At 40.0% G+C, this 13,305-nt stretch overlaps 1 protein-coding gene across 1 annotated transcript; it reads left to right on the plus strand.

Annotated features, from left to right (window-relative positions):
- Nucleotides 1–671: 671 nt before the first annotated feature.
- LOC311148765 (troponin T, fast skeletal muscle isoforms-like) lies at nucleotides 672–12,978 on the plus strand (the record flags this gene model as incomplete). Its single annotated transcript, XM_084185730.1, has 12 exons — nucleotides 672–691; nucleotides 809–813; nucleotides 2,429–2,574; nucleotides 2,677–2,843; nucleotides 6,881–6,920; nucleotides 7,971–8,087; nucleotides 8,309–8,386; nucleotides 8,512–8,625; nucleotides 8,784–8,896; nucleotides 9,142–9,232; nucleotides 9,944–9,984; nucleotides 12,945–12,978. 12 exons carry the CDS (start codon nucleotides 672–674, stop codon nucleotides 12,976–12,978), a joined length of 966 nt encoding a protein of 321 aa, XP_084041856.1.
- Between the last annotated feature and the right edge of the window lie 327 nt (nucleotides 12,979–13,305).

A 13,305-nucleotide genomic window follows, 5' to 3' on the forward strand; every position in this document is an offset into this window, starting at 1 on the left:
GAGGGAGGGGGAGGAGAGAGGGAGGGGGAGGAGAGAGGGAGGGAGGGGAGGAAGGAGGGAGGAGAGAGGGAGGGAGGGGAGGAAGGAGGGAGGGGAGGAAGGAGGGTGGGTGGGGGGGTGGGTGGGGGTATAGAAAAAAAGGTCATCAATATTTGTATGGGGGTCTTCCCATTTATCGTCTGAGAAGCAAAATTGTGAGTGTGTTGAATTTCAGTCTTTTCCCATTTCCTAACACTATTTATAAAACAGTTATAAAAAGGTGGTGATTCAAAACCATTTCCCTTTATAAATACAAAAAAAGGCCATCAATATTTGTATGGGGGTCTTCCCATTTATCGTCTGAGAAGCAAAATTGTGGGTGTGTTGAATTTCAGTCTTTTCCCATTTCCTAACACTATTTATAAAACAGTTATAAAAAGGTGGTGATTCAAAACCATTTCCCTTTATAAATACTGCACATTTGTCCTGTAACACAGTTTATTAAAAAATGTAGGCGAAATGTTATTCAATTAGGGTTGGGTTCTGGTAATGGGAGAAGACATTTTAGAGCCTGGGACCATAGCCTCATGCTATAAATACTGCTAGTGACTTGAGCGTGGCCTCCTTGGCGTCTTGAGTGAAAGTGTCTCTCTTTCTTCCCTTGTACCTCAGCTGCAAAGTCCACTGTCAACATGTCTGACACAGAGGAAGTGTAAGTATTGGTAACATTTGTTTTCATCCTCACGATTACCTCATCCAGATTTCCCATGCATCATGTTGTTTTGACTGCCTGACTAAACGTGCAATATCTTTTTCTATCCTTTCACAGTGAAGGTAAGTAACATTCTTACTTTATTATTGCTAGGTATCATTATTGTATCTTTTCATTATCATAGTCATTTTAAATCGGCAATTGTTCAATCGCATGCTGAATCATTCTGTATGTTTTTGAACCAATGCCTAACTGATTTCAGTCCTCTATGTAGAATAGTTCAATGCAATGGACAAACTTGGCTTGCCTCCTTGGAATTCAAGTTGTGTTCAATACTGCCCTCTACAGCACAACAGCATACATTGACTTTGTTTCTGACACTGAATGTGGAGAAAGCCATGATTTAGGGCTCTTTTCAATCTGTAAAGCTGAACTTCCGCGATAGATTGAATAGAGCCCTTATTCATGACTTACTGATTAATGGTTTCAGGAGCCAATGTTGATAACAGGCCATGAACTAAATTAAGCATATAAATCAAACATTCAAATGATTTAAAGCATACCTTTAAATTATTTTCTAAATGTCAGACCACATACATCTACTAGTCTGTTAGCAACAGGTCCCTGCAACTCTGTAGACCTTTTCCAGTAATACTGTCCTCCTAGTCTGTCCATATTCTTTCTGATTTAAAATACATAATGTATCTCCTCATTATGGAGGGAGATAAATCAAGCCTATTATACTACCAGGCCTTGAAATGTTTTGTCTGCTCAAAAGTTTGTGAACTTGGTACCATTTCATTAGCTATGGAGGACTGTATTGTGTACGCATACAATGGATCCCTACTGTACCCATATTTTCAGTATATTACATAAACTAAATATTATAAACTGATATATTGGGTACAGCCGGGTTCTTTTGGTAATACTATTGTTTTACTGCTTTCTTTCTCCAAAAAAAACAAAACTCTCCGTGGAGGCGAGGGAGAAGGTAAAAAAACAATGACGCTCAGACTATGAAGACGGTCATGTCATCTATACTAATATGTCATTGTTTCGCTCTTGATCTTCAGTGTGTTTGAGAATGTGCATTCAACTCTTTGGATCTTCATGTAGCTTGTAGCACGTTGGATAACGCTAATGCTACCTCTTCATTCAAACACCTCACTTCCTCAGGCTAATGCTACCTCTTCATTCAAACACCTCACTTCCTCAGATTAATGCTACCTCTTCATTTAAACACCTCACTTCATCAGATTAATGCTACCTCTTCATTCAAACACCTCACTTACTCAGATTAATGCTACTTCTTCATTTAAACACCTCACTTCATCAGGTCCCTGTTCATAAGATGATGTTTTTATTGTTGAATTGAAATTTGTCGTTTTACAGGATCAGCCATAGTAGTACAGCACCACTGGAGCAAATTAGGGTTAAGTGCCTTTCTTAAGGGCACATCGAGAGATTTTTCACCTTGTCAGCTCGGGTATTCGAACCAGCGACCTTTCAGTTACTGGCCCAATGCTCTAACCGCTAGGCTACCTAAGATCTAGTCATTGACAACTTAACTCTTTCTCCTTCTTGCTTTTGTCTCTGCATCATGCAGCGTCACCTGGTGGTCACGACCATTAACTACTCTCCTCTTTCTCTAAAGAACACACCCTCTTTCTCGTGCTTCCATTCATTAACCTATCCATCCCCCTTCCTCTCCCTGGTTACTCAATGCATGCTGTGTAGCCGTAGCAGAGGAAGTAGTTGAAGAGGTAGTTGAAGATGTAGTTGAAGAGGTAGTTGAAGAAGAAGTGATAGAGGAAGAGGTAGAAGTGGCCCCAGAGCCAGAGGCAGAGCCTGAGGCAGCCCCAGAGGCAGAGCCAGAGCCAGAGGCATAGGCAGAGTCTGAGGCAGCCACAGAGCCAAAGGCAGAGCCAGACCCAGAGGCAGAGCCAGAGGCAGAGCCAGAGCCAGAGCCAGAGGCATAGGCAGACCCAGAGGCAGAGCCAGAGCCTGAGGCAGCCCCAGAGCCAGAGCCAGAGCCAGAGGCAGAGGCAGAGGCAGAGGCAGAGCCAGAGGCAGAGGCAGAGCCAGAGGCAGAGCCAGAGCCTGAGGCAGCCCCAGAGCCAGAGCCAGAGGCAGAGGCAGATGAGGAAGGTATGTTGGCATGGGGTATTCTATCATCCTTTTAGATGCAGCAGTCAGCTCCACCTGTTACAGCCAGACAGACAAACAGACAGACAGACCTAAGACAAGAATAGCTAGGGCTGTGTTCCAATGTCCATAGTAGCTTACCCTCAAAACCTTGGGGCATACTTCATTCTAAGTGGAATGTTAGTGTGGATAATGGGACAGAGCCCCAGTGTACTTTCCTGTTCTACGTTTACTAGAATGTAGTACCTTCCCTTCATAGCTGACCAACACAATGGATGTATTATGCAATGTTATTAGTTGTATGTTATTAGTTGTATGTTATTAGTTGTATGTTATTAGTTGTATGTTCCCATTTAGAATGTGTAAATAAATATGCCCTGTTCCCTTCTTCCTGCTTTTAGGCCTAGTGCAAACTGCTTCCTCATAGCTATAGATGCATTAGACTTCTAACCCTATGCTATGATCCCTAATGTTACAAATATTTAAAAATAGTAATAATACATTTATGTTATGTATTCAAAGAGGCAGTCACACCATTGCTGATTAATTAAATATATGGCAATTGGTTGGATGTGCAAAATGTCACATTTTAAACTTTTGATACCTGATGTAATTCATCATCAGTGTTTATGCCCATTTCTCTAACAGGAGCAAAAATACCCCTGTGCTTCTACTATGAGCCTGAAAAGGCATAATCCTGATTATACATGCACTCTAAACATTTGTTTGTTGTGACAGGCACTTGTTAACTGAATGATACTTTGAGGTGCTATTGTGTGAGATACATTTACAAATCCATAACTGTTCTTCCACAAACTGTTGATGTGTTAAGCAAAGGTAATTCCTAGTGCTTAGCCTGACAAAGTATAATTTACATTTCAAATATGAAAGAGAGACGACGCAAATGCTCAAGCTTAGGTAGACTATTTTACAGTATGCAGCCTATAGTCTCATTAGTCAGCCCTTATTGCCGTTGCTAACGCTGTTCATTTTGCTTGCTGCATGTAGAGGTCATTGAAGAGGAAGGTACGTTGATTAAAGATGAATTATCTGTTTCACTCTGGTCGGTACACAGGACTGCCTTTATATTGTCCATGTCCCAGGTCTGAGGTCTCACTGTATTGAGGGAATGTTTGCTCTGTCATGGCTGTCTGTCAGATCAAGGAGCACTGCGGAATTGGTCGACTCTAAACTAAATGAAAATTAAGAACTGCTAGGATTTAAAAAATCTGTACATCAGATCATCTAATCAATTTATAAATGGTATAGTTTGGGGAGGGGGGGGGGGGAGGATGAAAGAATATGAAATGCTAACATTTGCTTAACCCCGTACTGACCCCACTGTTCAACCCTCCCTGCTATGCCCACTCAATATTAGCATGGTACAACTCGATAACTTCAAAGTCCATTTTCTAACAATGAAATCTGTGTTGTCTTGCTTGTGGAAATGGTGTGGGGGTCAAGCCATAAACACTACACAGTTATGACATTTATATTTTAAAGTAAAACACTTTGCCTGTCTTTAAGGAGTAATATTTTCAGTTTAATATTGTCCTTAAATATACTGTACAAGTGGACTTTCCTTATCTTAAAATAAGACCACACTTTAGAATTAAATCCTGCACATTTAAAACATGTTTACATTCTCCAACTGTGTGTGCAAAGTTGTTTATGTTAAGTCAATTTGTGAGATTTAGATTTCTGTCTGTTTGTGGTTATTTTTCTTTTGATTTTCTAATCACTAATGAACATTGACCACCTCTAATTAAAAGCCAGGCTAAAATTAGGAATATCTAACTGCAGATCCATTATTTTCCATTTAATGTAAAAACAACCAAATAGTCATCCAAGTAATGCCTGAATATTTTTTTGCCTGAGAATGACTCATTTGCTGATGTGTGCATTATGATGATGTGTGCATTTCTAACCCAATAACATGTACTTGTCCTCTTCATTTCTTAATATAATATACAGCCCAAAGGCCACAGTTCAAGTAAGTCATCTTTCATGTAACCCCTCATTTCATTGTACACATTTCTATCTATATATATGATTACTACATAGAAAGACTACATTCCTATTTCCAATTCCATTTCAATCTCTCATTGAAAAAAACTATATTCTTAGCTGTGGTAGTCAAAACGTTCAGCTGTCTTATTTTATATAGGCCTAGCACACCAAATATGTGTATGACTGGTATATATATATATATATATATATACAGTACCAGTCAAAAGTTTGGACACACCTACTCATTCAAGGGTTTTTCTTTATTTATACTATTTTCTACGTTGTAGAAAAATAGTGAAGACATCTAAACAATTAAATAACACATATGGAATCCTGTAGTAACCAAGAAAGTGTTAAACAAATCTAAATCAATTTTGTATTTGAGATTCTTCAAATAGCCACCCTTTGCCTTGATGACAGCTTTGCATAATCTTGGCATTCTCTCAACCAGCTTCACCTGGAATGCTTTTCCAACAGTCTTGTTGGCTGCTTTTCCTTCACTCTGCGGTCCGACTCATCCCAAACCATCTCAATTGGGTTGAGGTCGGGGGATTGTGGAGGCTAGGTCATCTAATGCAGCATTTCATCACTCTCCTTCTTGGTCAAATAGCCCTTACACAGCCTGGAGGTGTGTTGGGTCATTGTCCTGTTGAAAAACAAATGATAGTCCCACTAAGCCCAAACCAGATGAGATGGCGTATCGCTGCAGAATGCTGTGGTAGCCATGATGGTTAAGTGTGCCTTGAATTCTAAATCACAGACAGTGTCACCAGCAAAGCACCCCCACACCATAACACCTCCTCCTCCATGCTTTACGGTGGGAACTACACATGCAGAGATAATCCGTTCACCCACACCGCATCTCACAAAGACGCGGCGGTTGGAACCAAAAATGTCCAATTTGGACTCCAGACCAAAGGACAAATTTCCACGGGTCTAATGTCCATTGCTCGTGTTTCTTGGCCCAAGCAAGTATCATCTTCTTATTGGTGTCCTTTAGTAGTGATTTCTTTGCAGCAATTCGACCATGAAGGCCTGATTCACACAGTCTCCTCTGAACAGTTGATGTTGAGATGTGTCTGTTACTTGAACTCTGTGAAGCATTTATTTGGGCTGCAATTTCTGAGGCTGGTAACTCTAATGAACTTATCCTCTGCAGCAGAGGTAACTCTGGGTCTTCCATTCCTGTGGCGGTCCTAGTAAGAGACAGTTTCATCATAACTCACAACTGATTGGCTCAAACGCATTAAGAAGGAAATAAATTCTACAAATTAACTTTCAAGAAGGCACACCTGTTAATTAAAATGCATTCCAGTTGACTACATCATGAAGCTGGTTGAGAGAATGCCAATAGTGTGCAAAGCTGTCATCAAGGCAAAGGGTGATTATTTGAAGAATCTCAAATATAAAATATATTTTGATTTGTTTAACACTTTTTTGGTTACTACATGATTCCATATGTGTTATTTCATAGTTTTGAAGTCTTCACTATTATCCTACAATGTAAAAAATAGTAAAAATAAAGAAAAACCCTTGAATGAGTAGGTGTGTCCAAACCTTTGACTGGTAGTATATATATATATATATATATATATATATATATATATATATATATATATATATATATATATATATATATATATATACAGTATATATTAGATATATCTTCTTCTTATTATTTAATTTTTCTTGTTTTAGGTCAAGATTATTTCAAATTGTAAATATGTACATATATTTGAATACAAACAAGAAACAAGATTACATAAAACATAACATAAGCAACAGAAAACAAACTAGTGGCAGTAAACAAAAACAACAGAAACACCACCACCAAAAAAAAAAAGATTTTGAAATTCCCTTTCAGTTCTCTGCTCTCTTACAATGTTGCATTACCCCTAACATTTTTACATATTATAAAATATTTAATAAATTACATTATTACATTTTTATTACATTCGTAAATAGAAACATTCTTTATTTTTATTATTTACATTTTTCATAGATTCACTGTATTTTTATATTGACACTTCTCAGGGCACCAAAGATTCCTGATGGCGAGAAAGTGGACTTTGATGTAAGTAGCTATAGCCCTTCATACGTCATGACCATCTGGAGACAGCTGGCTGCATAAATACCAGGACTAATGTCAGAGTTGACAATATATTTTTTCCAAAACGCTATATCCACCACCTTTTCACATTTGTTTTTGTTTTTCTCATAGAAAATGATTGCTTATGGATACCTTCATGTGTATGTAAAATATTACTGTTCTCAGATTTAGATGTGTATGAAAATGTGTTTTTATGCAAATCGCTATATATCTATTGTTTAGCTGGAATGGAATGTTCGTATCCTATATATTTGACTGAAATGTGGTTGTCTCACGTAGCTATCTTTAGATGAATGCACTTACTGTAAGTCGCTCTGTATAAGAGCATCTGCTAAATGACTAAAATGTCAAATGTAAATGTTTTATATACAGATCTCATATTACTGTATTGAATTATTATCTTTTTAAAAAATCGAATATTGATGTGACAAATGTATAATTTGTACATTTCTTTATACAAAATGTAGTAATTTGTTACATTTGACTGTGTAAAACCTAGCAGTACTACTTATTTCTCTGACAGTGAGGCGCATATATAGCATTTGACAATAAAACATGATTATGTGTCTCTGAAATGAAACCATCAAGTGATAGATTTTAAATAAATACATATCTGCAATTGGACAACCCCATGCCATGATTTTGCTAGGGCTAAAAACTAAACGTGCACCCAGGGTGGGCCCCAGGATCGAGTTTGGGAAATCCTGGTCTAAAGAATCATTGTACCATCTAAACTGCTGTGAAATATATTTTCCACACTTAATATAGTGTATTTTCAGCTGTTTGAAACTGGTGTACAGAAACGAAAGTAAAAAACGAAACTTAAGAACGGGAAGCATAGTAATAGTGCACATAGACCATATCTACCGCTTCTTAGACTTGCTTTCAATGAGAATGACAGATCTATAACATGCATTTCTATGTGGATTTGGTCAGGTCGCCTAAAAACGTTACATATTGCGTCTTTAAACTCTTCATGTACTTAACACGTGGCTCTATTTCCCAACCTTACAGGACATTCAGAAGAAACGTCAGAACAAGGATCTTGTTGAGCTGCAGGGCCTGATCGATGCGCACTTTGAGCACAGAAAGAAGGAGGAGGAGGAGCTCATCGCCCTCAAAGAAAGAATTGTGAGTGAGAATGAGTATATGACATCACTCTGCATACACATATGAGTAAATGACATCACTCTGCATATTTTCTTTTTGGACAAGTTCAGGTAGTCCATCCCTGTTTGTGTACGTTTAGTTCCTAGTGAATACGACCATGACAAAACGATAAGACGTTGCAGTGCCCACTGGTGGCCAAAGGTATAACAACCAACCATGTGTGTCTGTGTGTGTGTCTGCAGGAGAAGCGTAGGGCTGAGAGGGCCGAGCAGAACAGGATCCGTAGCGAGAAGGAGAAGGAGCGTGCGGCGAGACGTGAGGTTAGTGTCCTCCGCCGGTATCACTACCGACCCCTCTGGGCTGTCCTCAACTATCAGCGTTCTGTCAACATGGGACATGTCCTTACAACACACATACTGACGTTGTGCTGTGATCTCTGACACAGGAGGAGAGGCTGAAGAGGGAGGAGGCAGATGCCAAGAAGAAGGCTGATGAGGATGCGAAGAAGAAGTCTGCCCTGTCCAGCATGGGCTCCAACTACAGCAGCCATCTGCAGAAGGTGACCAGTGACCAACCGGTCTTCACAGAACCATACATGATGAATTTATGAAATATCTATTATATAACATGTAATTCACAAAAGAGCGATGGGTTATGTGTGTACATGTCCGATCGATGGACTTGCTTCTCGTAACCACTACCATTCATTTGTAACAGGCTGACTCAAAGAGAGGTGGGAAGAAGGAAACTGAGAGAGAAAAGAAGAAGAAGATCCTTACAGGCAGACGCAAGGTCCTGAACATCGACCATCTGAATGAAGAGAAACTGAAGTAAGAGACTGGGAAATTCCCAGTTCAAGTAACAGACTTGGGCTTTGTGTGTTGTTTTGGTGAGGCGAAATGGGCCTACAGCCTACAAAAACTTTTGCAACTGTCCCGTTATCTGAAATGAATGCACACTCTAAGAACACCCTTCAGCCTAACACAATCAAGTATTCAACCACAATATGAATATGGAATCTCCTCAGAGAGTTTGTACATTAACTCACCAAGTCATCCTGCTTGCTCTGCTCTAGGGAGAAGGCAAAGGAGCTGCATGAATGGATGAAGACGCTGGAGTCTGAGAAGTTTGATCACATGGAGAGGCTGAAGAGGCAGAAGTATGAGGTATGTATCTGATGTCCTGGTTAACGAAAATAGAAATGTACTGTACATTATCCCATTGATCCTAAATACACACAGGTCAATGCACATCTGAAAGAATTATGGGCTGTTTATGTTAAGTCTACTCAAGAGCTGAGCTGATAGTATGACTGGCTCTGTTCTTAGAACATATACATCTGGACATGACGCATTACACTGTGGCAGTATGGATGGTACTGGTATTAGCCATGACCGTATAAAAGGTCTAGCTCAGTCACAATACACTCTTAGAAAAAAAGATACTATCTAGAACCTAAAAGGGTTCTTCGGCTGTCCCATAGGAGAACCCTTTGAAGAACTACTTTTGGTTCCAAGTCTAACCTTTTCGGTTCCATGTAGAACCCTTTCCACAGAGGGTTCTACATGGAACCCAAAAGGGTTTTACCTGAAACCAAAAAGGGTTCTACAGTACCTAGAACCAAAACGGGTTCTCCTATGGTGACAGCTGAAGCACCCTTTTGGAACCCTTTTTTCTAAGAGTATAGGTTTTTACAGACATTGCTAATGTAAGACACCCTGTTAGATATTGTAATCGTAAGATACCCTGGAAAATTCCAAGTCTTACCTGAGTAAAATCAGGGGTGACATTGGGCCCCTGAGTGTGTCCATCCACTTGGTGGCCTCAGTCACGGCCTCTCAGATATGAACTCAGCTCTGCTTTGATATCTCCTCCAGGTCACAACCCTGCGTAAGAGAGTGGAGGAGCTGAGTAAATTGTAAGTAGAGCTGGACCGTTGTCACAGCTCAGGGGGCTCTCCTGGCCCACTGCAGTGCATGGCCTGAAACTTTTGTGAGAATGTTGCATGTGAAACTTCACACAGGAGGCGACGGAAACAGACCAAAGGTTCAAAGGTTCGATCGAGGAGACGATAAAAGACACCATGGAAACACAAAATGAAATCTTAATAAGTATTGATTATATCTCACTCATTCAGGTTGAAGAGAACATTCTCTGTTATAGACAGGATATAACACATGGTATACTGACACCACCATGTCATTTTTAAAAGAGTTGCAGAGAGACATAAAGGTGCTGTCTATAGAATAGGACACCAGACTGACGCTCAATCATTGAGTTACAGAGAATTTATGTCCTAAAAGCCAATTCACTAATCAAGTCTTTAGAAATGGTGTGTTTCCACAGGTAAGTTATTCTATCTGGAGTTCATTCCCACTGAAAGAAGTGACAGAAACTTGCTAACTATAGCCAATTGTCTCCAACATGTCCTCGTCTCCTGAACTCTCTATAATTGGCAGTTGGGGAGTTAATACTGACACATACACAGCTCACAGACAGTTAGCCTAACTATTCACAATCTCTCATAGTCCTCTTTTATTAATACAAAATATTTTCTTCCCCCTCTTATGGTAAACACAAAAATAATACAAAAATAATAAAACATTAATAAGAAACCTAACACAAAATATCAATGTTCTCACACAGCAGCAGTCTCCAAGGACTCAGCAAAAGGGCGTGATAGGCTAGGTGTATGTCCCGTCTTGGTTCCCCATACTGCCACACACAGCAGGCAACCCCTGGCCACAGGACATTCAGTCCACAGAAAGGAGAGCATTGGGCTCCTTAGTCTCAAGGTAAAGCCTCAGTCTGTCTGTCAGTCTGTCTGTCTCCTGTTAAATGTGCTGTTGAATGTGTAATTTCCAGGTCGTTACTCTCAGGGACCACAGTGATGAGTTACATAAACAATAAGTAATATAGCTTCCACACCTATATCATTCTAGCCTGGTCCCAGATCTGTTTGTGCTCTTGCCGTTGCCAACCATTGCTGTCATTGTCAAACCAAACAATTCCATAAGGAGTTGGCTAGAGAGAAGAAACAGACTGGCACCCAGGCTAGTAACATCCCCCTCCTACACCCATTCAGACTGGCACCCAGGCTAGTAACATTCCCCTCCTACACCCATTCAGACTGGCACCCAGGCTAGTAACATTCCCCTCCTACACCCATTCAGACTGGCACCCAGGCTAGTAACATTCCCCTCCTACACCCATTCAGACTGGCACCCAGGCTAGTAACATTCCCCTCCTACACCCATTCAGACTGGCACCCAGGCTAGTAACATTCCCCTCCTACACCCATTCAGAATGGCACCCAGGCTAGTAACATTCCCCTCCTACACACATTCAGACTGGCACCCAGGCTAGTAACATTCCCCTCCTACACCCATTCAGACTGGCACCCAGGCTAGTAACATTCCCCTCCTACACCCATTCAGACTGGCACCCAGGCTAGTAACATTCCCCTCCTACACCCATTCAGACTGGCACCCAGGCTAGTAACATTCCCCTCCTACACCCATTCAGACGGCAGGCATGATAATCTGGTGTATAAACACAGACATATGGACTTTCTCCATCTGATTACCATGCAGAGTTAAAAGGTTAAAGAACGTTTAACTCAAGCAATCCATAGACTGGTCACATAGGCCTAATACACTTCCATCAGAATGACAATACTGCAGTAACTGTTCAGGACAGTTCATGTAAGTTTATGGCTGAAAACATTACAGTTTAGAATCCACCAATGAGATGAAATGCTGTTGGGTTTATCTCTCCCTTCACTATCTGACAGAAGAAAGTAATAAGTTTGCTATAGAACATTGCTACTGTATAGGCAAACATAGTTAGCCATTCCTTCTGAATTTCCTATGACATTACTTCTTCAGTACTCTTGGGCCCTTTTGGGACACAAAGTCATAAACACAAGCAGTACTCTTATACATACAATACATACTGGCAGTCCTAATCTCAGAGGATGTAAGCCTACACCCAGGTTCAAGACGACTGGACTTATTGGGTGTCAACAAAGAATGAGGTACTCAACTATTCTTCTATTAAATCTTGTGCATCACTTTCCTGAGCAGTGATGTAACATAGATAGATCTCTCCAGAGCCTTTTTTTATTTTATGCATTTGACAATATGACAATAACCACAACTTAGAACACATTGACTAAAGTTCCCTTTAGTCCATGTGTTCTATTTTGTGGTTATTGTCATATTGTCAAATGCTTCCGAAGCAAAGAAAATACATGAAAGCATCAAATCGGAGGTTACTTTATATTTGTTCATTTTAGAAGTCACTGTGCAGTCAATAAAATGCCTGGCCAATTACGAAATATTGTGCTTTCAACGTTCCTTTGCTCTCTCAGTGTAGCGTTCTAATGTCTCAAAGCTTTCATGTGTGTCACTGCCACCAAGGACAGCCATAGGATGTGAACAGAGACGGCTTTCCTCTATAAAGACAGCAAATACTCCATGAATCTTCACAGCCACAGAGGTATAGAACACCTGGGTCAGTGAGAGAATCATGGAATATTTCCTTTGTTTTCATTCATTCCACCATCACTTTCATTCCATGGTAAGTGCTGCATGGTGTGTCATAAAGGATAAGCATGAAAACTCCATGATTTGTTTTGAGTGGTCTGATGTAATTGTATCGGATGTGGTTGATGATTGTCAGTTAGACCAATGTTATATTAACATTGGAACAGCATAACTCGCACATTTGTTTTCACTTTTATGTTAAATAATTTAGATTAAAGTGAATTTAGTAAGTTAAAGTCAATGTAAGTCTTTATTTGTAGATAAAATGGGCATTGATTGTCTCTTTATGGGATGTCTTACTCTGTTTCTCTCTCTTTCTGACATATTTCAGCTCTAAGAAGGGTAAAACAGTCCGCAGAAAGTAAACGGTCCCATTCTGCTGCTTGGAGCCCAGACTGCCACTGTACTACCGGACACACGCCTAATGCAGCAACAACAACACACACTTACGCTAAAGTCATGGCTCAGACAAGACTAACTACGTTTTACTGTATGCTTATTCACCCAAGACGTGCTACAGTCTACAGCCCAGAGCCATTAGCTGCTGTTGTAGGAATTATCCTTCATGCTTTCTCGCCCTGGACTGTTTGGTTCTCAGTAATTTTGTAAATAAAGTGTGACTCTTCAACTTTGTCTGTAGACGTGTCATTAACCAAACCCTCAATACAAAAAAAAGTAATTTGTTCATATTA

The sequence above is a fragment of the Coregonus lavaretus genome, assembly GCF_964263955.1.
Source record: "Coregonus lavaretus genome assembly, chromosome: 21".
Classification (NCBI taxonomy): domain Eukaryota; kingdom Metazoa; phylum Chordata; class Actinopteri; order Salmoniformes; family Salmonidae; genus Coregonus; species Coregonus lavaretus.